A 24,882-nucleotide genomic window follows, 5' to 3' on the forward strand; every position below is an offset into this window, starting at 1 on the left:
TGAATTCTGTCCCCTTTATGTCAAGGGTTTGGCGTTTCCATTTTTCTAGGAAGAGAGAATGACAGCCAGGTAGGGTGTGACCAGCCTGCTTCCATAGACACTTACAGGCAAGGTAAATCCCGGAACTCCCGTTTTGTGCGGAATTGGCGGTAACTAAGAAGTGTGAGATTTTGGTTTCCAAGGTTCCTTCCAACAATTTTTTTAGTCCTGATTTGAAAGTTTGGACAGCTCAGCGAGTCCGTTTGATGCTGGGTGGTAAGGCTCAGTTTGGATGTATTTAATGCCGTTTAGATTGGTGACGGTATGAAATTCAACACTTGTAAATACAGCCCCACTGTCTAATACAACGTTGGGCAGTCCATGAGTTGAAAAGCATTGGCGTAACCTTCCAATGGCAGCGGGCAACGCAGGTGATTTCACCCCAAAAATCTCCATTCATTTTGAGTGTGTATCGATTGTGAGCAAAAATATTGTGCCTAGGACTGGAGCCACGGAGTCTATACCGATCCACACCCATGGTTGGCCAGGCCATTCCCAAGGTGAAGTGGGACTGCGACTGGCAACTTTTATCGCAGTTGGTAATGTTGACACTGCTTGACTAACTTCTCGATATCTGCCTCTATACCAGGCCACCACACGTAACTCCTGGCGTGCATTTTCATTTTAGAAATGCCAGGATGAATGCTGTGTAATTTATTTAGGAGCAGTTCCCTGCCTGGTACAGGAACGACTATTCTTGCTGCCCAGAGTATGATGCCATCCTGCCAACTCAATTTGTATTTGCGGGTAAAAAATGGCTTCATTTCCCCAGAGACTGGCTCATTTAACCATCATGTAAGTATCTGGTCTCTCACTTTGGATAGAAGCAGATCTCAATTGGTCCAGTTCCTGATCTGCTTCGTGCAGACAGGTGAAGTGCCTAAAAAATTCAATGCAAGAACAGTTTCTTGGGGTACAGGAGCACACGAGATGCTTTCTTGTGAGGGTAGGTGGCTAAGGGTATTTGAGTTTGCTACGTGTATCCCAGGTTGGTACTTGAATGTGCATTCATAGATGAACAGAATTAATGCCCATCGCTGAATTCTTGCTGAGGCTATTGGCAGGATAGCCATGTCTTCTTTAAAAAGGCCCAAAAGTGGTTTATGATCAGAGACGATAGTCATGAGCCTGCCACGTAATACTGGTGAAATTTATAACTCAGTCCTTCCTCCTCAATCTGCGAATAACCTCTTTCAGCCATTGAGAGGGTTCTTGATACATAACCTATTGGCCTCTCCGAACCGTCATCCATTTCATGGGACAACACTGCACCAACGTCATATAGAGAGGTGTCATAGGTCAGTGTCAATTCTTTAGATGGGGTGAAATGCACTAACAAGGTTAAGGAGTGCAGCAGGTGTTTTACTCTGTCGAAGGCTGCCTTCCAGAACGAAGGATCCAGCAGGATGTGCAAGGGGGCCAGTACAGTCAATAAGTTGGGTAAAAATCATCCGTAGTAGTTTACCATCCCTAAAAAGGATTTGAGTTCGGTGATATTTGTTGGGGAGGGCTTGATCAACTTAACCTTTTCTTTCACGGGGTGTAATCCTTTTGCATTTACATGGTGCCCCAGATAGGTAACCTTGGTGGCTTGGAAAGTGCATTTCTCCTTTTTTAGGTGGACTTCAGTTTCCAGAAATCTTTTTAAGACCTCTCTAAATTTGCTAAATGCTCAGCCTCTGTTAATCCAGTTATGAGGACATTGTCAAGGTATAGTACAAGCAGTGGTAATCCCTGTAGCAAACTCTCCATTGTCCTTTGAAATATTGCACAAGCCGAGGACATTCCAATAGGTGGGCGTATACACTGGAACAGGCCTTTGTGTGTGTTTATTGTGACATACTCACAGGACGTGTTATCTAACTCGAGTTGCTGGTACACGTGGCTCATATCCAATTTAGGACTGACCTCCTGCCAGCTTTGTGTGCAAGTCTTCAATTTTTGGAATTAGATAGTTATCCAATTTGGCAGCCTGATTAACTGTTAAATTATAATCACCGCAAATGCGGATGGTCTTATCTGGTTTCAGTACAGGGACAATAGATGCTGCCCATTCCGAATATTGAACGGGCTGTGTGATGCCTAGTTCCTCCAACCTGTTTAACTCAGCATCCACTTTTTCTCTTAAGGCATTTGGTATTAGTCTTGCCTTAAAAAAATTGGGGGAGTTGCCTCTGGATCAACATAAATCTTGGACTGCAAGCCTTTGATTTTTCCTAATTTGTTGCGAAAGATGCTGTCGTATTTTTTTGAACAGTTCTACCAGTCCTCCAGCCCGCACTGGAAAAATTTCAGAACAGTTTAACTTGATGTTTTAGTCAGTCACGGCCCAGAAGGCTTGGTCCTTCCCCAGTCACTATTATTACTGGGAGCTGGGCTGACTTGCCCACAGCTCACAGGTACCATGATGGTGCCTTTTACTTTTATGACTTCTCCCGTGTAAGTCCTCAATGGGGCAGAAGTTTTCTCCCGGCTTAAGGTTGAGTACCTTCTCTCAGGTACTGAAATGTGTGCTCATCCAACACTGTTGCTGATGTCCCTGTGTCCGCTTCCATAACTAAAGGCTTCCTGTTCACGTGGAGTCTAACAGTAATACGGTCAGCCTTGACTGCTTGAAGATTAAAAAGAGAGTGAATGTCAGAATCAGTTATTTCAGGCTCTTTCACATTATGTACTTCTAACATCTTTGCGGCTGCTTCTGTGGTTTTGGTGCTGCGCCTGGCTGCAGGTTCCTGCTCTAACTGGTAAACAGCACCATTATGCAAGCTCTGTAGCTCCTGCGAATCTCCTTCAGCACTTTCCATGGCCGGCGCTATCTCCATTGCTCGTTTAAAATTTATATCAGCTTCTGCCAGCAATTGATGCTGAATGGCATCATTGCACACGCCACGGACAAACCAATCCCGTAGCATGTCATTCAAGGTCACTCCGAAATCACAATGCTCCGACAATTGCTTCAACTTAGCAACATAAGTCTCGATCGATTCGCTTGGGCCTCTCACCCTCTTATTAAATTAGAATCTTCGCATAATGACCGATGGTTTGGGCTGAAAATGGCTCTTCACAAAATCCATGAACTCACTGAATGATTTAGAGTCGGCCGAGCTTGGAGCTGTGAGACTGCGAATAATGTTGTAGGTTTGACTCCCACAGACGCACAAGAGAATCGCTTTGCGTCCTCCCCTATTTCATTGGCCTGGAGATAAAACCCCAGGCACTCTATGTATTGAGTCCAGTCCTCCATGGAGGAGTCAAATGGGTTGATCCTCCCAAAGGGAGGCGTCCTGGTGAATATATTTCTTCCTTCTTTAAAACAAGGTACCCACGTTCATAGGGCAAGAGGCAGCAACAGAATCATTTATCCTCGTCGCCAGATGTACTACCAAAAAGTTTCTTTGGTTGAACAACAAACTTTATTTACAGAGTGCTGGATTAGTTGCAGGCCTCCAGCAAGACTACAATATGCTCCCTAGGTTAGGAAAACTCCGCCCCTTATAAACTTCCCCGCGCTCAGTGTTGATTGACTGTTCTGACCATGTGACCCTTACTCTGTAAGGCTGGCCTGAAGGCAACAATCATCAATGGGTCCAAACCACACTTCAAGAAATATTGAGCGCTTTAATAAGTGAGAGAATGAACTCATGTGTATCAAGTTCATCTGTCTGTTAGGTTAACAAGTGTATTCACCTGTTTAATGTTGTCACATGGGCTTGTTAACATGATTACTGCCTGCTTCTGGGCTGATTATGCTTATTTGTTCAATACTTGTTAACATGCTCAATATTTATCAAGCATTTTTTATCATGCCCAATATTTGTAAGTGTCTTCAATATTTATTTAAGTGCTTATTACCTGCTAAAGAGTTACCTGTTTGTGTGTTCATTACTTGTTAACATGCTGGATATTTATTTACATGTTAGATACTTGTCTACGTGTTTGTTACTTGTGAATATATTTGATATGTTTGATTCATCCTAACATGCTCATTATAAACATCACAGCTCGAAAAGCTGTGAAGTTGATATTTAGCCAGTAAAAATCTACAGTTTTTACAATTTGCTTCCACATTCGAATTTGGTGGGAGCCAGGAGGAAATAGGAAAAAGATAAGGGAAATGTTAAAACAATTCTAAAAGGAAAATCGAAATATCTGAAGAAGTAGATTAGGTGAAATTATATAGAAAATTAGAGTTAAAATGATTAAAATCTTAAGTTTGTTCTTGTTTAAAACAGAATCCATTGCTACATTCTTGTTTGAATTTCTATATTCATTTGTTCATTTTCTTTTTCTTGCCCTTTCAGTCTTTGAACTCATGAGTAAAGGGTAAGTCTTGAATCATTAATAACCCAGCTAATTTTTAGAGCTTGCTGTTGTTGCTGACCTAACTCTCCTATTCTATCCAATGTGCTTTCTCTGCTGTTTAGTCCCGTGATGGAGGTGCCAACTGATCACTTCTTCTCAGAGCAACAGGCACATTTCTACTTTAGAGATATCATCCTGGGCATCGAATACTGTGAGTGTTAAATACTTAGTTTCCATAGCAACAGCCAGACTGCACATTTGATTTTAATCGCCCAAGCAGTACCTTCTGATGTGGCTGCTGTTTTACCCCAACAATCAGATTATTTTGTGCTTAAACTTTTGATGCCATTTTTAGCCACCACAGTTAACAATTTAAAACTATGGCAACAGATTTGGGCGATTGAAGATACCATTTTGAAATGTTTTTCAAGGAAGCTTTTTTTTCTGCCTTTTATTCATTTCGCATTTTGAAACTGTCACCATTCAGAAGACATAAAAATTGGTTTAAGTTCATAAATTTGTGTTTTGGGTGTTGCATTTACGTACATATATGTATATGTAGTAAAATTAAAGCTCAGAAGGAGGCCTTTTAGCCTGTCAAATCTGCACCAGTTCTTTCAAAGAAACTCCAGTTAGTCCCACTCCCACACTCTTTCCCCACTTCCTGACAATTATTTCTATATGAAAAATTTCTACTCTGTCACTTATTACTGCTGAAACAGTTCATTAGGCAGTTACTGCTGACTGGTGCCTTCCTCAGCAGGTTTTTCCATGCATGTTACCGAGGTTATTCTAACAAAGAGGACATCACAGCTGAGTCCAAACAGGTCCTCGTCCACACCACCCACAGGGATAGCACTGTAACCAGCAGCAGCTAACCTGGCTAATCAGAGCCCCTCTCTGGATTAAGATTGGCTATAAACTCTAAGCAGTAAAGTTTATGAGGCAAAACACCCAGCAAAAAGCTTCACTTAAAGAGGGTGTGGATCGGGAATCCAAGCACAGAGGTCACAGAACGCTGGGTGACTGGAGATCAGGGCTGCTGACCTGTGTCTTTAATTCTGAGCCTGTCGAGAGCTCTTCAGCTGGAGCCCAGCCTTGCACTGCTTACCCTGTAGTCCTTTCTCTGTCATAAAGCTGTGCTTGGGTTCCCAGAATCAGTTCCCAGTCAGGGTTTTATGCCACTCATTTGCCCAAAGAGGTTTGGATTTTTTACATTTAGTGACGCAAAGAAGAAAATGCAAACGTGGCAAGATATTTTGCACTTTGCATTTAAAAGGGAGAATTTTCTGACCTGGGCGTGTTGCTTACAGTTGAATGAATATGAATGGGTTTTGCACTAATGTGAATAAACAAGTCCTATTTATACCCAAATATCACAGCAAAAAAACTCACAGAACAGAGAAAAAGAAATAAATTGCATTTATACAGCACCTTTCACAAGCTCGAGATGTCCAAACCAATGAAGTATTCTGAAGCACAGTTACTGCTTTAACAGAACAGCAATTTGCAATCTCGCAGAAGCAGCAATGAGATAAATGAAAATAAGGGAAGAATGTGTGAGTTTAATATTGAAATTTATTCCAATTATACCAACCCCTCTTGTCCCACTTCACCTGAGGGCAACCCTTAGTCCTGACCCCATGGACTGCATTTTACATGCCACCACCGGGTGTGTTTTGGCAGGGGGGGCACATAAAAATAGGGTGGGTGTCCCCCCACTACCTTCCCACCCACCCCCAAGCTCACCCCCATAGTACGGGAGGTGGGCATGCACAGGAATAGGCATCCTGCCCACCATATTTAAATAAATAAATAATCATGGGTCAATTAGGCTTCTTACCAAGCAAATTGACCCTGATAATACCCTGCCCATGGCATAAAACGTTTGGCCTGGCCAGATGGGTGGGAACAGGCTGCCCGATTTATCCCCTACCTTCTTCAAAGGGCAGGCAGGAAGAGTGGGTTCAATCTTTGGGGGCTGCCCTTTGCAGATTGTGGTGCAGTCTGCCTAAGATTGGACCCCCCCCTCCCCCCACCCTCTTTTCCTAACCCCCTCAGCCTTAAACCCAAACTCCACCACCCGCACCCACCCACCCACGCCCCACCTGCACTACCCAAGCCCTTGGCTTACCAGCTTCGGGGATCCATAGGATCAGTGTCATATTTTGTTTTATAATGCTCCTGTGAAGCACTTTGGGGTGTTTTATTATGCTAAAAGCGTTTTATAAATATAGGATGTTGTCTTGTTGGTGTAAATATGGTGAGTGTTGGTAGCACCACTCAAAGCTGCACTATTAGGTCAGATTATTCTTCCTTAACAACAACAACTTGAATTCATATAGCTACTTTAATATTGTAACACCTCAAGGCACTTCATAGGAGCAATATCAGACAAAACGTACACCAAGCCACATAAGGCAATATTAGGACAGATGACCAAAAGCTTGGTCAAAGAGGTAGAATTTAAGGAGCGTGTTAATAGAGCTGCGAGGTATCACAGTATCTTTACAGTGCAGAAGGAGGCCATTCAGCCCATCGAGTCTGCACTGGCTCTCTGAAAGAGCATTCCACCTAGTCCGACTTCCCTGCCTTATCCCCATAACCTTGCACATTCTCTCTTTTCAGATGCACATCCAATTCCCTTTTGAATACCTCGCGCAAACCTTTTCTGCCAAAATTTCATTCCAACTCACTCGACTTAGATGCATTCTCATCCCATGCCTCCACCACCCTTTCAGGAAGTTTGTTCCAGACTCCAACCACACTCTGGGTGAAAATAAATTTCCTCACATCACATTTACTCCTTTCGCCAATTATTTTGAATCTGTGCCCTGGTTCTTGATGCTGTCTTGAGTGGGAACAGTTTCTCTCTATTTACCCTGTCCATACCACTCAGGATCTTGAATACCTCTATCAAGTCTCCTCTCAGCCTTCTTTTCTCCAAGAGATACAGTCTCCAATCTTTCCTCATAGCTACAGTTCTTCATCCCTGGAATCATTCTGGTAAATCTCCTCTGTACTCTCTCCAATTCTTTCACATCCTTCCTCAAGTATGGCACCCAGAACTGGATGCAGTACCCCAGATGAGGCCTAACTAGTGTCTTATAGAAGTTCAACATGACCTCCTTACTTTTGTACTCAATGCCCCTATTAATAAAGCCTAAGATACTATATGCTTTATTAACTGCTTTCAACATGCCCTGCCATCTTCAATGATCTATGTATGTATAGGCACTGAGGTCAGACTGACTGGCCTGTAGTTGCCAGTTTTACCCTTGCATCACTTTTTGAACAAGGAGTAACATTCACAGTTCTCCAGTCCTCTGCCACCTCCCCTGTGTCTAGGTAAGACTGGAAGATTATCACTAGTGCCTATTTGCACTCTCATTTCCCTCAGTACCCTTGGATGCATCTCATCTGGTTCTGGCACCTTATCTATTTTAAGTAAAGATAGCCTTTCTAAAACCTCCTTTCTCTCAATTCTAAGTTGTCCTGGTGTACCAGTTACCTCCTCTCTCACCGTGGCCTGGGTAGCAAGTTCTTCCTTTGTAAAGACAGGTGCAAAGTATTTGTTCAACACCTTCATTATTTCTCCAGCCTCCACATGCAAGTCCCCTTTTTTCATCCCTACTCTCTCTTTTACCACCCTTTTATTATTTACATGCTTATAGCAGACCTTGGGATTCCCTTTTATGTTCGCTGCCAGCCTCTTTTCACGCCTTCCCCTTGCTTTTGTTATTAGTTTTTTCATTTCCCTTCTGGTCCTTCTATATTCAGCCTGATTCTCCATTGTATTTTCTACCTGACATCTGCTGTACGCACACTTCTTCCTTTTCATCTTTACCTCTATCGCTCTTGTCATCCAGGGCGTTCTGGATTTATCTGTCCTACCTTTCCCCTTCAGGGGAATATACCTTGACATTGCCAGCAATACATTTTCTTTGAAGGTGGCCCATTGTTCTGCCAAAATTTGATTCCAACTCACTTGACTTAGATGCATTCTCATCCCATCAAAATTGGCTTTCCCCCAATTAATTATCCCTGCTCTGGATAGATCTCTGTCCTTTTCCATGATTAACCCAAACCTTATGACACAATGGTCACTGCCCTCTAGAGGCTCTCCCACTGATATTTGATCCAGTTGGGCCAACCCATTCCCCAGAACCAGGTCCAACAGTGCCTGTCCTCTCTATGGACTGGAAACATACTGCTGTAGAAAATTATCTTGAACTCTTGCCTCTCTTATCAAGGAACTCTTGCCTCTCTTGTCCTCTTGACATTTAGGGAGGGAATTTCAGAGCTTAGGACCTAAGTACCTAGAGCCATCAGCAATGGAGTGATTAATCTCAGTGACGTGTAACAAGCTAGCATTGGAGGAGAAGCATCTTAGAGAGCTGTTGGACTGGAGGATGTTACAAATGTAGGAAGGGTTGAGGCCATGGAGGGACTTGAACATCAAAAGGAGAATTTTAAATTTGAAACATTGGTGGACTGGGAGATTATGTTGGTCAGCAAGCACAGGAGTGATGGTTGAATGGGATTTGGTAGGAGTCAGGACAAGGACAGCAGTGATTTGGATCAGCTCAAGTTTACAGAGGGTGTGAGGTGGGAGAGCAGCCAGGAAAGCAAAGGCATGGATGAGAGATTCAGCAGCAGCCAGGCCTGGGCAGGGGTGGAGGTGGGTGATGTTATGCAGATGGAAATAGGCAGTCTTGATATTGGCATTCACTCATGATATCAAGATGAGTGAGATTATCGCATTGTGTAACTGCAATTTGTACACACTTTCACTACAGGAGGTTATATTTCACTATGGAATGGCTTCATTCCTAGTGGGGAATTTTTCCTATGGTGGGCAGGCTGGGCGGGAGCAGATGGGGGTGGCGCAGAGCCAATCACCGCCTGCGATCGGCTGCATGCCACCATTTTACTTGGGCGGGCCAATTAAGGCCCACACAGTGTAACACGCAGTCAGTAGTGCTCAGCACTACCTTGCGGGCGGGAGGAAGAGGGAGAGCCAGGGTCTGCGCAGCAATCTCCTGAGGCATGGAGCTGCCTAAGGGAGATTGAATGGATTATAAAACGTTTTAATAAATAAAGTAAAAATTTAGTTAAATATGTCCCCTCAAATGACAGTGTCACATGAGCTGGGACATGTTTGTGAAGTATGGAACATTTATTTATTTTATAAAACCTTCTGGAAATCTCATTCTGCCCATGGATGAGGCTTCCTGAAAAATGCAAAGGCCCCTTAGATTCTTCACCTGTCCGCCAGCCTTAAGGTTGAATGGGCTGCATTGAAAATTAGCTTAATTACTTTTTTAATGGCCTTAATAGGCCGCCTCCGGCACTCGCCCACCAAGCGAAATATTGAAATGACGTCGGGATGCATGCCCGACATCACCATGCGTCATTTTACACATTGGCATGTTGGACCCGCTCCCCTCAGGCCGACCGGAAGATTCAGCCCCTACAGTTTGCTGGACTTGCATTTTAGATATTTCCTGTCATCCGGCATTCATTCTGATGGTTTCTAACAGCCTGTTAGACCATTCGCAGATGTCATCTCAAGAGGTTTCTCTTGTGACTGCTTCAGATGAGGTGCATTGTACGTCATATCCTGCCCACCTCCGACATTCACAGAGTTAATTTTATGAATTTGCGATCCATGGAGGAATGTTGTCCGCCAGGAACAGTTGTTGGGAAAGTGGGCAAGAATTTGGAAAATTTACTCCATAATGTACCATAAACATCAGGAATTTCCTTGGGCCGGTGGGGGATGGTTCTCCCCATTGCCCACCACAACTTTAGTGGAAAATGGGCAAAAACCTGGTTTCTGCTGAAGCTATGGCATAAAGGTGGAGGAAATAGGAACATTTCAGAGCATCGCACTTGGGAACAGCAGCCCTTTGAGCCTGCTCCACCATTCAATAAGATCATGGCTGGTCTGGTTGTGGTCTCAACTCCACTTTGCCTGTACGTCTGCCGTATGCAGCAACAACATCAACTCAGTATATTCGCTGGTCATACTGGTCAGTAATACCTCAATAAACTAAACTCAGAAGGAAACCAGATTGGGGAATGACTTTAAGAAGTGAGAAGATTGTGAAACTTGGCATTCCTGATTTACCCACGAGGCCTCACACATTTTTATTTGTTCATTCATGGGATGTGGGCTTCGCTGGCTGGGCCAGCATTTATTACCCATCCCTAACTGCCCTTGAGAAGGTGGTGGTGAGCTGCCTTCTTGAACCGCTGCAGTCCATGTGGTGTAGGTACACCCACAGTGCTTGTTAGGAAGGGAGTTCCAGGATTTTGACGCAGTGACAGTGAAGGAACGGCAACATATTTACAAGTCAGGATGGTGAGTGGCTTGGAGGAGAACTTCCAGGTGGTGGTGTTCCCATCTATCTGCTGCCCTTGTCCTTCTAGGTGGTAGTGGTCTTGGGTTTAGAAGGTGCTGCCTAAGGAGCCTTGGTGAACTCCTGCAGTGCATCTTGTAGATGGTACACACTGTTGCTTTGGTGTGTCGGCGGTGGAGAGAGTGAATGTTTATGGATGTGGTGCCAATCAAGTGGGCTGCTTTGTCCTGGACGGTGTTGAGCTTCTTGAGTGTTGTTGGAGCTGCACTCATCCAGGCAAGTGGGGAGTCTTCCATCATACTCCTGACTTGTGCCTTGTAGATGGTGGATACACTTTGGGGAGTCAAGAGGTGAGTTACTCACCACAGGATTCCTAGCCTCTGACCTGCTCTTGTAGCCACAGTCAGTTCAGTTTCTGGTCAATGGTAACCCCCAGGATGTTGATAGTGGAGAATTCACCAAGGTAATGCTAATGAAAGGCATAGAGCGATGGTTAGATTCTCTCTTGTTGGAGATGGTCGTGACCTGGCATTTGTCTGGTGCGAATGTTACTTGCCACTTGTCAGCCCAAGCCTGGATATTGTCCAGGTCTTACTGCTTTTGGACATGGACTGATTTAGTATCTGAGGAGTCGGGAATGGTGCTGAACATTGTGCAGTCATCAGCGAACGTCCTCACTTCTGACCTTATGATGGAAGGAAGGTCGTTGATGAAGCAGCTGAAGATGGTTGGGCCAAGGGCACTACCCTGAGGAACTCCTGCAGTGATGTCCTGGAACTGAGATGGTTGACCTCCAACAATCACAACCATCTTCCTTTGTGCTAGGTATGACTCCAACCAGCGGGGAGTTTCTCCCCTGATTCCATTGACCCCAATTTTGCTAGGGCTCCTTGATGCCACACTCAGTCAAATGCTGCCTTGATATCAAGGGAAGTCACCCTCGACTCACCTCTGGAGTTGAACTCTTTTGTCCATGTTTGAACCAAGGCTGTAATGAGGTCAGGACCTGAGAGGCCCTGGCAGAATCCAAACTGGGCGTCAGCGAGCAGGTTATTGCTGAGCAAGTGCCACTTGATAGCACTGTTGATGACACCTTCCATCACTTTATTGATGATGAAGAGTAGACTGATGGGGCAGTAATTGGCCGGGTTGGATTTGCCGTGTGTTTTGTGTACAGGACATACCTGGACAATTTCCCACATAGCTGAGTAGGTGCCAGTGTTGTAGCTGTACTGGAGCAATTTGGCTCGGGGTGTGGCAAGTTCTAGAGCACAAGTCTTCAGTACTATTGCTGGAATATTGTCAGGGCCCATAGCCTTTGCAGCATCCAGTGCCTTCAGCCGTTTCTTGATATCATGTGGAGTGAATTGAATTGGATGAAGATTGGCATCTGTGATAAAAGCAAAATACCGCGAATGCTGGAAATCTGAAACAAAAACAAAAATTGCTGGAAAAGCTCAGCAGGTCTGAAAGCTTCTATGGAGAGAAAGACAGAGTTAACGTTTTGAGTCCGTATGACTCTTCTTCAGAGCTAATGTGAAATAGAAATGAGGTGAAATATAAGCTGTTTAAGGGGGTGTGGGACAGGTGGAGCGGGATAGAGGGCCAGTGATAGGTGGAGGCAAAGGAGAGATCGCCAAAGATATCATAAACAAAAGGTCAAAGGGGTGTTGACGGTGGTGATATTAGCTAAGGAATGTACTAATGGTAACATTAAGGGTAGAAAACAGGATGAGCAAGTGACAGATGACCTTAGTGGGGGTGGGGTGGGGGGAAGGGATCAAAATAGGCTAAAAGGTGAAGATAAAACAATATGGAAATAAAGTATAAAAATAATACTAGAAATAGGTTGGAAAAGAAAAATTATATATATTATAATTATTAGAAAAAAGGGTGAGGATGGAGGAGAGAGTTCATGGTCTGAAGTTGTTGAACTCGATGTTAAGTCTGGAAGGCTGTAAAGTGTCTAGTCAGAAGATGAGGTGCTGTTCCTCCAGTTTGCTTTGAGCTTCACTGGAACATTGCAGCAGGCCAAGGATGGACATGTGGGCATGAGAGCAGGGTGGAGTGTTAAAATGGCAAGCGACAGGGAGGTCTGGGTCATGCTTGTGGACAGACTGAAGGTGTTCTGCAAAACGGTCACCCAGTCTGTGTTTGGCCTCTCCAGTGTAGAGAAAACCGCATTGGGAGCAACGAATACAGTAGACTAAATTGAGGGAAGTGCAAGTCACCCTCGACTCACCTCTGGAGTTGAACTCTTTTGTCCATGTTTGAACCAAGGCTGTAATGAGGTCAGGACCTGAGAGGCCCTGGCAGAACCCAAACTGGGCATCAGCGAGCAGGTTATTGCTAAGCAAGTGCCACTTGATAGCACTGTTGATGACACCTTCCATCACTTTATTGATGATGAAGAGTAGACTGATGGGGCAGTAATTGTGAAGGAGTGAAGTGCTACTTCACTTGAAAGGAGTGTTTAGGCCCTTGGACGGTGAGGAGAGGGGAAGTAAAGGGACAGGTGTTGCAACTTCTACGGTTGCCTGGGAAGGTGCCATGGGATGGGGTTGAGGTATAGGGGTGATGGAGGAGTGGACCAGGGTGTCCCGGAGGGAACGATCCCTATGGAATGCCGACAGAGAGGGTGAAGGGAAGATGTGTTTGGTGGTGGCATCAAGCTGGAGTTGGTGGAAATGGCAGAGGATGATCCTTTGAATGCGGAGGCTGGTGGGGTGATAAATGAGGACAAGGGGGATCAAATCATGGTTCTGGGAGGGAGGAGAAGGTGTGAGGTCGGATGCGCGGGGGATGGGCCGGACACGGTTGAGGGCCCTGTCAACCACCGTGGGTGAAAAACCTCGGTTAAGGAAGAAGCAGGACATGTCAGAAGAACTGTTTTGGAAAGTGGCATCATCGGAACAGATGTGACGGAGGCGAAGGAATTGAGAAAATGGGATGGAGTCCTTACAGGAAGTGGGGTGTGAGGAGCTGTAGTTGAGGCAGCTGTGGGAGTTGGTGGGCTTGTAATGAATATTGGTGGACAGTTTACTACCAGATAGACTAGTTTTGGCAGTCACCAGTTTATGGCATCTGTGATGCTGGGGACCTCCGGAGGAGGCCGAGATGGATCATCCGCTTGGCACTTCTGGCTGAAGATTGTTGCGAATGCTTCAGCCTTGTCTTTTGCACTGATGTCCTGGGCTCCCCACGTCATTGAGGATGGGGCTATTTGTGGAGCCTCCTCCTCCAGTGAATTGTTTCATTGTCCACCACCATTCATGACTGGATGCGGCAGGACTGCAGCGTTTTGATCTGATCTGTTGATTGTGGGATTGCTTAGCTCTGTCTATCACTTGCTGCTTATGCTGTTTGGCACGCAAGTAGTCCTGTGTTATAGCTTCACCAGGTTGACATCTCATTTTTAAGTATGCCTGGTGCTGCTCCTGGCATGCCCTCCTGCACTCTTCATCGAACCAAGGTTGATCCTCTGGCTTGGTGGTAATGGTAGAGTGGGGGATATGTCGGGCCATGAGGTTACAGATTGTGGTTGAGTGTAATTCTGCTGCTGCTGATGGCTCACTTTGCCTCATGGTTGCCCCGTCTCAATTTGCTAGATCTGTTCAAAAGCATTTAGCACGGTGGTAGTGCCACACAACATGATGGAGGGTATCCTCAATGTGAAGGCGGGACTTCATCTCCACAATGACTGTGCGGTGGTCACTCCTACCGATACTGTCATGGACAGATGTATCTGTGGCAGGCAGGTTGGTGAGGATGAGGTCAAGTATGTTTTTCCCTCTTGCTGGTTCCCTCACCACCTGCAGTAGACCCAGTCAACAGCCAAGCCCTTTAGGACTCAGCCAGCTCGGTCTCTAGTGGTTTTACCGAGCCACTCTTGAGGATGGATATTGAAGTTCCCCACCCAGAGTACATTCTGTGCTCTTGCCACCCTCAGTGTTTCCTCCAAGTGATGTTCAACATGGAGGAGCACTGATTTATCAGTTAAATGTGGGGGCGCGGTACGTGGTAATCAGCAGGAGTTTTCCTTGCCCATGTTTGACCTAATGCCATGAGATTTCATGGGATCTGGAGTCAATGTTGAGGACTCTCAGGGCAACTCCCTCCCAACTAAACCACTGTGCTGCCATCTCTGTTGGGTCTGTCCTGCTGGTGCCATGGATGGTGGTGTCTAGGACATGATCTGTAAGATATGATTCCGTGAGGATGACTATATCAGGCTGTTGCTTGACTAGTCTGACAGATAGCTCTCCCAATTTTGGCACTAGCCCCCAGTTGCCATGGATTTTGCAGAGTCAACAGGGCTGAGTTTGCCACTGTCTTTTCCAGGGCCTAGGTTGATTCCGGGTGGTCCATCCAGTTTCATTCCTTATTGAATTTCTAGTGGTTTGATACAACTGAGTGGCTTGCTAGGCCATTTCAGAGGGTGTTTAAGAGTCAATCTGCAGTCTGCAATCACGTGTAGGCCAGACCAGGTAGGCCTGCACATTTCCTTCTCTAGTGAAGTAGGTGGGTTTTTAACACAATCAGCGATGGTTTCATGGTCACCATTAGACTTTTAATCCAGTTTTTTTTTTTAATTAATTCAAATTCCACTATCTGCGTTTGTGGGATTCAAACCCAGGTCCCCAGAGCATTATTCTGGGTCTCTGGATTACTAGTCCAGTGACAATACTGCAATGCTCCCTTGAGCTGAAATCGCAGGAATGGGACTGCTGCCCACAGCTCCCCATCACTATCCCAGTGAGCTCAATGCAGCATACTCCTGCAACCTAATATCTAGGCCCCTCTGTCTCATTAAGACTTTGTTCCCAATCTCTCTGCAGTGTTCTGCACAGTACTATGAAATCAGGTATTCATCCTGTTGCTTCCATCTCCAGAAGCTTTGGTGAAGAAACAGAGGGTTGGTGGAGACAGTGGCATACTGGATATATCACTGGACTAGTAATCCAGAGGCCAGGCTAACGCTCTGGGGACATGGGTTCAAATCCCACCAAGGCAGCCAGTGGAATTTAAACTCAGTTAATAAAATCTGCAATATAAACCTAGTGACTATGACACTATTACCAATTGTCATAAAAACCCATCTGGTTCACTAATGCCCTTTAGGGAAGGAAATCTGCTGTCTTTACCTGGTCTGACCTACATGTGACTCCAGACCCACAGCAATGTGGTTGACTCTTAACTGCTCTCTGAAATGGCCCAGCAAGTCACTCAGCAGTATTGAATTTGTAAAATGAGCCTATAAAGAGAATGCAGGTAGAACATTCAAGGGCTGTTAACATCTCAAATTCTGATGACTCATTGTTGTGAAAAATATAACTGAGTATTTCCTTTAAACTGATGGGAAATCTGCTATTGTCTGATCCTCTGTATTATAATTGTCAATTATTTAGAGAGCTCCTCACTCTGTTCTCTAACCTCCAGACTCCACTGAAAACAGGGTATTTTTTAAACAAATATCAGCGTGCTATTCTGTTTGTTAACTTGTTTTACAGGAGTGTTTTGTATACTGAAGGCCAGATCAGGGCAGCAGGGGACAAGAGAAACTTCAAAATAAATGACTGAAAATAAGGGGCACTGTGAGATACTATATGTCTCTCCTTTAGAGAGGACTTGCAATGTAGTCACTGTTGTGTGTGGGACACACAACAGCCAATTTGTGCACAGCAAGCTCCCACAAGCAGCAATGTGGTAATAATCAGAGAATCAGTTCTAGTGATATTGGTTGAGGGATAAACAATCTTTATCACCGGGGAGAATTTCTCTGCTCTTCTTCAACATAGTTTCAGAGGAGCTTTTACATCCACCTGAGAGGACATATGAGGCTTTAGTTTAACATCATACCTGAGAGGCAGCATCTCCAACAGTGGAGCACTCCCTCAGCAATGCATTGGATTATCAATCTGGAATATGTGCTCAAGCCCTAATTGGGACTTAAACTCCCGACTCTGACTCGAGATGGAAGCTACCCTGCTGAGCCACGGCTTTCAGTAAATTCTGCAGTATTCTCTCTCTTCCAGTTTTATTCAACTTTTCAATATTACATCTGCGCCTATCCTTCTCAATCCCCTTTTCTATCATAGAGCCACTTCAGCTAGAAGCAACTTTGTCAATTGCTGAGCTGCCCAATGCTGTGCAATATACCCATTCACACCTAGGGGAAAGTTTTATAACATAGCCTATGAACAACACAAAATAACTACCCATAAGATGGTGGCCTCATTAACAATCACCAGGCATGGTAGGGGCTGTTGTGTTCAATTGTTGAATTGCTCTGTGTTTGATTATGTGAGCCTGATAACCGATCTGTGCTCACTGTACTTGATGGGTTAAGCTTGGGCGTGGATTTGGAGCGCACTAAACAGAAACTACTAGAAGCTGAGTTGTAAGCATAAGTGCAGACATTTTGTGATCACAGAGACATTTTAAAACTTCTGTAACTAAACTTAGAAACTAGTGTAAAAGCAGAATACTGTGGATGCTGGAAATCTGAAACAAAAACAGAAAATGATGGAAAAACTCAACAGATCTGGCAGCATCTGTGGAGAGAGAAACAGAGTTAACATTTCTAGTCCGAGCTCTGAAAAAGAGTCAAACAGACTCGAAACGTTAACTCTATTTCTCTCTCCACAGATACTGCTAGACCTGCTGAGTTTTTCCAACATTTTCTGTTTTAGAAGCTAGTGTCATCTCTGCATTGCTCTGAGATATATAAAATAAACAACACAGGCCAGTGAGGCAAATCTCACATTACTTGCATTCTGTGACTACTAAACTGCTGCTAGAAAATAATTTGTAAGTGATGCCCAAATTTGGCATTTACACTGGCCAACCAGGGCACTGCTGCCTCCCAAGCAGTGGGTAAACTTTTGAATCTTGGGGCAGGTCTGTGTCATTCTTCCTGTAGGAACATAGGAGGGGGCCATTTGGCTCCTCTTCTTTGTTCCACCATTCAATTAGATCCTGGTTGATTTGTGTACCTGCCTTGGTTCCGTATCCCTTAATACCATGATCTTGGTTTCGAGAATTAAATTGATTCCCAGCATCCATTGCCTTTTCCTTCTTCCTCTTGAGTTCTCTGCCCAAAGGCCAGTCTGACTCACAGCGCCGCGACCCCCACCACAGGTAGGACAAGGAGGCAGCTCCTGAGCCCACCCCAGCTGGAATGGGGATCGAACCCCGTGCTGTTGACAGCAATCTGATCCACATCAGCCGGTCAGTACTCAGCATTTGAGAGTTTTCTTCTGGTTGCATAATCAGCCTGCTATTGTTACCATGGTGATCACTATTGAATTTATGCCTGCAAGTGTAATGTATTTATGTGCATTGCCTCCCTTTTATAAATGTTCAACACTCCCAGCTAAATTACTTCAATCTTCTTTGAAACCACAAAAGATGCATAGGTTCACGGACTCTCAGGACACGTGCCCTTTTTGCGGTCTTGTGGAGTCCGTGGACCATGTATATATAGGGTGTTGTAGGTTGCACTCCCTTTTTAGTTATTTGAAAAACCTTTTATTGATGTTTTGTTTGCACTTCAGCCCCACGCTCCTGATCTATGGGCACCCGGTGCGGAAGGGGGTCGGGAAGGAGGAGGACCTCCTCGTGAACCTGCTCCTGGGCCTGGCCAAGTTGGCCATTAACAGGTCCAGGCAGTGGGCGATCGACGGGGGAGTCCCGCCCGATTGTTTGTCCCTCTTCCGCGGCTACGTTCGCTGCCGGATGTCCCTGGAGAGGGAGCACGCGGTGTCTGCTGGCACTCTCGAGGCCTTCCGTGCTCGGTGGGCACCGCGGGGACTGAGGTGTTTTGTTGACCCCTTTAATCACATTTTGATTTAAAGTTTGTAAGGTTCCTTTAAATTTTTGTCCTTGGTTTTACAGCTGACCTGAATTAGGGGCTGTGCTTGATTTATCCCAATTTTGTTGATTTGGTTTTCATTTAAAAGATTATCACTGGATGGGAACCGAAATTGGCTCTTGTTTTTCAGCCAGAATTTGGGAGTGATTACATTGAGGAAACTATAAAAATCGCAATAGGGAAAACCCCTTGCATCAATTGAAAGATTTAATCTGCAAGGATTTCTCCATATCATTACAAAGAGTCTATCAGCTGGTGAAGCATAGAATTATGGAATGATTACAGCACAGAAGGAGGTCATTTGGCCCTTCATATCCATGACTGCTCTTTGCAAGAGAAACTCAGTTAGTCCCACTCCCGTGCCCTTTTCCCCAGATCTTGCAAATTGTTTTCTCTTCAGGTGTTTCTCCAATTCCCAGTTGAAAGTCACAATTGAACCTGCCTCCACCACACTCTCGGGCAGTGCATTCCAGATCCAAGTTGCCTCATCCTGGAACCATTCTCGTGAATCTTTTCTGCACCCTCTCTAATGCCTTCACATCCTTCCTAAAGCGTGGTGCCCAGAACTGGACCTAATGCTGCACTTGAGACTGAACCTTCCTTTGTCTGTTGGACATGTTTCACCCCTGGCTGTGCCTTTCTTTCTCTGTTTCTGTTCTTCATTTAGGCAGTTTTTAGTATCCTGGAATACTTTGGAGTCCCAGGGTCAGCTTCCTGCACTCCCAGGCAAAGATGATGGTGCAAAGAGGGCCTCAAGCTCAGTATAACACATACCAGAAAACTGCAGGTGCACTGCCCATGATGTGTTAAATCTACAAGGCTCACTGCATTGGTTTCCATCAACCTTTGCAGATATATTAGAATGCACCAGATAAATAACAAATCTCTCATATAAGGTCAACGCCCTGATGCAGTGCTACACTGATGAAGGACCATCTTCCCGATAAGCCCTAAAACCAAGGCCTTATTTTCTCTCTCAGGTAATGGGTAACACATTCTCGGCCCTATTTGAAGATTGATAGGGGAGTTCTCCCCAGTAGCCAGACAACATTAATCTCTCAACTAACTAGAGGAGGAGGCTCCACAAATATCCCCAACCTCAAAACAAGAATACAGTGACATCAGTGCTAAAGATAAGGCTGAAGGATTTGCAACAATCTTCAGCCAGAAGTGCAGAGTAGATGATCCATCCCGGCCTCCTCCGGATGTCCCCAGCATCACAGATGCCAGTCTTCAGCCAATTCGATTCACTCCATGTGATATCAAAAAACGATTGGATACTGCAAAGACTATGGGCCCTGACAATATTCCAGCAATAGTACTGAAGACTTGTGCTTCAGAAGTTCCCGCGCCCCTAGCCAAGCTGTTCCAGTACAACTACAACACTGGCATCTACCTGGCTATATGAAAAATTGTCCAGGTTTATCCCATTAGTGGAGAATACCACTCGTGTTGCTACTTTGTAGTAGCGGCGTGAAACAGCTAGCTTCGCCTGTTGCTTAAATTGTTTAGATAATTTACCCTCCCAGGGTAATCTGAGGTAGACTGGGCACTTTTCAGGTCTGAAAGTGGCGGCCTTAAGCCCATTTGTGAGTTTGCCTGATATACAGCGAGCAATCATCTGATCAGGGTAGCCATTACCCCATGGGATGCCTTTGGTACATCCTATTTCAGCATCAAGCTTGCATAGTGAGCAAATAGCTCAGGCCCTATTTACGAGATTGCCGATAAGGCCATCTTATAGCGCATGGAACTGTAGAAATCCCAAAGTGTATATTGACCAGTGAAGGTGGGCTAGTGGTAGACAGTAGTAGAGAACACACTAGCGGATTTCTCAACTAGTACGTCGACGAAAGGGAGATCGTCAGACTGCTCCGTTTCAAAGATGAATTTGGGCGCAGGATGGAGCTCATTAAGGTGTGTAAGGAAGTTCTTACATGCAGCTGCAGGTTCAAATATAGCAAATGTATCATGTACGTATTGGAAATACTCAAGGGATAGGAGGTTGGGGGTCATTTCATTGAAAATACGTTTCTCATGAAAACCGACAAAAATGGAAGTGAGAGCAGGGCCTAGTGGCGATCCCATGGCAGCACCATCTATTTGGGCATACAAAGTGTCATTAAAACTGAACTCAACTGCGCAGGTTGCTAAGTTCATAAGTTCAATGAATACAGATTCAGACAATGGCTGTTTGTCTCGATCACCATTGGCTAGCGATGTGGTGCCAAAGTCTATTGCTTCCTTGAGAGGTACATTGGTGAATGGGCTAGCAATGTTGAAGGTGCACATGAACATGACATTGCTATGGATATGCAAGTCCTGTATGGTCTTCACAAAGATGAAGGAATCCTTCACTGTGTATGTGGAAAACCTCCTCAGAACTGGTTATAATAATTTGCTCAACCATTTGGCCAATTCATGTTGTGCAGAACCATAGATAAGATAGGGTGTAAAGAGACATCACTTTTGTGTGTCTTGGGCAGCCCATACATACTTGGGGACAAATGTTATCACATACACCACCCGGCAGCTTCTTGCTCTAACGCAAGTCCAACAAATGTTTAGTTTGGTTTGGTATTCTTACGATTCTGTTCTGATGAGTGCAAGACAGAAAACTTTGACAGCCTGTCTCTTCTCTCAGTGCTTGTCTCTGATATATTATCTGTTTTGACCTTTCTAGATGAGCTAAGGTAAACTAAGTACAAACATGAGCTTAACATATGTAGGATTGTAGCTACAGTAACATACAAAGCAGAATCCACGAAATAGAGCAACTTACAGATCAGCTGTCTGGCATTAAGTTATAGCTGAGACTGAACTTTCTCCAATTAAACATCTGAATTTCTGAAGCTATTGTTTTTGACTCGAACCTCAAAGAGTCTGCACCCTTGTCATCACCTCCCTGACTGCCCACTCATCTGGAGCAGCCTAGATAACGTTAGCATTCTGTTTGACCCAGCATTGAGTTTGAGAACCTCATATCCTCTAATCATCATCAAGACCACTCATTTCCTGTCTTCCATTATCGCCTAACTCTGCCTCCACCTTGCATCCATTTCCTGGAATCCTTAGCCATGTCATCTTCACTCCAAGACTTGATATGTTCAGTACCTACTGTGCAGGCTCCTGAACTCCTCTAACCATGAGCTCCCAATTGCTCCAAACCTACTTTCTGTGTTGCATTCAATCCATCACCTATCACCTTCATCATTAGATAGCAACATGGACACTGCATCGCCCAACAGGTTGAACCTAAAATTTTTATCATTGACTACAAAGTTGTGCATAGCCTTGCTTCAGTCTGTCTCCATAACTTCTCCAAAATCCTTTCTCTACCATGTCGTCCAGTGTCTGACTGGCCTGTTTGTCTCGTTTTCCTCTAATTCATCTTTGCTGCAGAACTTTCTTTGGAACGCCAACACAATGGGTGAGATTTTAACTCACTCAAAACCCAAAGGCTTTACACAAAGCTCTAAGCAGGCTCATTTATATCTTCCTCTCTATGTGCCATCCCAACTTCAAAAGCACATCAGTACAAAAGATAAGGCTGAAGCATTTGCTACAATCTTTAGCCAGAAGTGCCAAGTGGATGATCCATCTCGTCTTCCTCCGGAGGTCCCCAGCATCACAGGTACCAATCTTCAGCCAATTTGATTCACTCCAAGTGATATCAAGGAACGGCTGAAGGCACTGGATAATGCAAAGGATATGGGCCCTGACAATATTCCGGCAATAGTACTGAAGACTTGTGCTCCAGAACCTGCCATGCCCCTAGCCAAACTGTCCCAGTACAGCTACAACACTGGCATCTACCCGGCTATGTGGAAAATTGCCTAGGTATGTACCATACACAAAAAGCAGAACAAATCCAACCCGACCAATTACCGCCCAATCAGCGTACTCTCGATCATCAGTAAAGTAATAGAAGGGATCATCAACAGTGCTATCAAGCAGCACTTGCTCAGCAATAACCTGCTCACTGATGGTCAGTTTGGGTTCCACCAGGGCCACTCAGCTCCTGACCTCATCACAGCCTTGGTTCAAACATGGACAAATGAGCTAAGCTGTAGAGGTGAGGTGAGAGTGACTGTCCTCGACATCAAGTCTGCATTTGACCGCGTGTGGCATCAAGGAACCCTAGCAAAACTGGAGTCAATGAGAATTGGGGGACAAACTCTCCATTGGTTGAAGTCACACCTAGCACAAAGGAAGATGGCTGTGGTTGTTGGAGGTCAGTCATCTCAGCTCCAGGACATCACTGTAGGAGTTCCTCAGGGTAGTGTCCTCAGCCCAACCATCTTCAACTGTTTCATCAATGACCTTCCATCATAAGTGGGGATGTTTCGCTGATGATTGCACAATGTTCAGCACCATTTGCGACTCCTCAGATACTGAAGCAGTCCATATCCAAATGCAGCAAGACCTGGACAATATCCAAGCTTGGGCTGACAAGTGGCAAGTAACATTCATGCCACACCAGTGCCAGGTAATGACCATCTCCAACAAGAGAGAATCCAACCATCTCCCCTTGACGTTCAAAGGCATTACCATCATTGAATCCCCCACTATCAACATCCTGGGAGTTACCATTGACCAGAAATTGAACTGGACTATCCACGATTCCTAGCGACGAGTAATTCACCTCCTGACTGCTCAAAGCCTGTCCACCATCTACAAGGCACAAGTCAGAAGTGTGATGGAATATTCTCCACTTGCCTGGATGAGTGCAGCTCCCACAACTCTCAAGAAGCCTGACACCATCCAGGACAAAGCAGCCCGCTTGATTGGCATCACGTTCACAAACATTCACTCCCTCCATCACCGATGCACAGTAGCAGCAGTGTGTGTACCATCTACAAGATGCACTGTAGGAATTCACCAAGGCTCCTTCAACAGCACCTTCCAAACCCACGACCACTACCATCTAGCAGGACAAGGGCAGCAGATAGATAGGAATACCACCACCTGGAAGTTCCCCTCCAAGTCACTCACCATCCTGACTTGGAAATATATCACTGTTCCTTCACTGTCGCTGGGTCAAAATCCTGGACCTCCCTTCCTAACAGCATTGAGTGTGTACCTACACCACATGGACTGCAGCTGTTCAAGAAGGCAGCTCACCACTATCTTCTCAAGGGCAACTAGGGATGGGCAATAAATGCTGGCCCAGCCAGCGAAACCCACATCCCATGAATGAATAAAGAAAGCCTCCACAAGATCCTTACCTTCAGCTAACTTTAAGGGTACACAAAGCTTTACAGTACACTCCTTTCCATTTCTATGCTTTGATGTAATGATTTCACTCTGTATTAATCCGTAAAAGACCACTAATGTAAGGAGAGAGGAGCTGGGGACCTCACTCAACCAACAGTCCCCACTCCCCTGTCCTTGATCGGGGCACAGCACATCATGTGTAGAGGTACATCCAGTCTCACCAAGTGCACCTCCCTGATACCTGTGGAAACTGAGACCTACCTGAGGCATTCAGGTCAGGATGATAATCTGAACTGTCCAAATTGAGGGGGAGATGTTCCATTTAATCCTACTCTCTGTTGCCTGTCAATGAACCAATCATCAATCCATAAGAATATATTACCCCTCAATCCCAGGTGCCGTAATTTTGTGTAATAGCCTCTTGTTGGACACCTTATCAAATGCTTTGTGAAGATCCAAATACACTCTATCCCCTGTTCCCCCTTACCATTATATTAGTTTCTCCTCTTCCTCCAGGCACCATATCCTACTGAGGGCTTAGGTGATCATGGATTTCCATTGCATTGGTCCATGATTATGCTTGGCAAAGTACTGCAGTGGTTTGCCGTTGCCTTCTGCAGTACTGCCTGCCTTCAGCCATATTTTTAAAAAACTCTTTCATGGGCGTCACTGGCTAGGCCAGCATTTTCGTTGCCCCATCAATGACCTTTTCCATTACTTTACTGATGATGGAGAGTAGACCGATGGGCTGGTAATTGGCCAGGTTGGATTTGTCCTGCTTTTGGACATACCTGAGCAGTTTTCCACATAGCCGGGTAGATGCCAGTGTTGTAGCTGTACTGGAACAGCTTGGCTAGGGGCGTGGCAAGTTCTGGAGTACATGTCTTTGGTACTATTGCAGGAATATTGTTAGGGCCCATAGTCGTTGCAGTGTCCAATGCCTTCAGCTGTTTCTTGATATCACGTGGAGTGATCGAATTGGCTGAAGACTGGTATCTGAGATGCTGGGGGCCTCCAGAGGAGGCCGAGATGGATCATTCACTCTGAACTTCTGGCTGAAGATGGTTGCAAATGTTTCAGCATGGA

At 45.1% G+C, this 24,882-nt stretch overlaps 1 protein-coding gene across 2 annotated transcripts in view; it reads left to right on the forward strand.

Annotated features, from left to right (window-relative positions):
• The window catches only part of camkk1a (calcium/calmodulin-dependent protein kinase kinase 1, alpha a), a 335,074-nt gene that overhangs the window by 275,270 nt on the left and 34,922 nt on the right, over positions 1-24,882 (forward strand). For both annotated transcript variants that reach the window (XM_041197590.1, XM_041197591.1), the window contains exons 8-9: positions 4,341-4,362; positions 4,464-4,552. In XM_041197590.1, coding sequence (XP_041053524.1) covers positions 4,341-4,362; positions 4,464-4,552 — 111 coding nt within the window. The remainder of the gene's footprint in view (positions 1-4,340; positions 4,363-4,463; positions 4,553-24,882) is intronic.

This window comes from Carcharodon carcharias, chromosome 10, assembly GCF_017639515.1.
Source record: "Carcharodon carcharias isolate sCarCar2 chromosome 10, sCarCar2.pri, whole genome shotgun sequence".
Taxonomy (NCBI): domain Eukaryota; kingdom Metazoa; phylum Chordata; class Chondrichthyes; order Lamniformes; family Lamnidae; genus Carcharodon; species Carcharodon carcharias.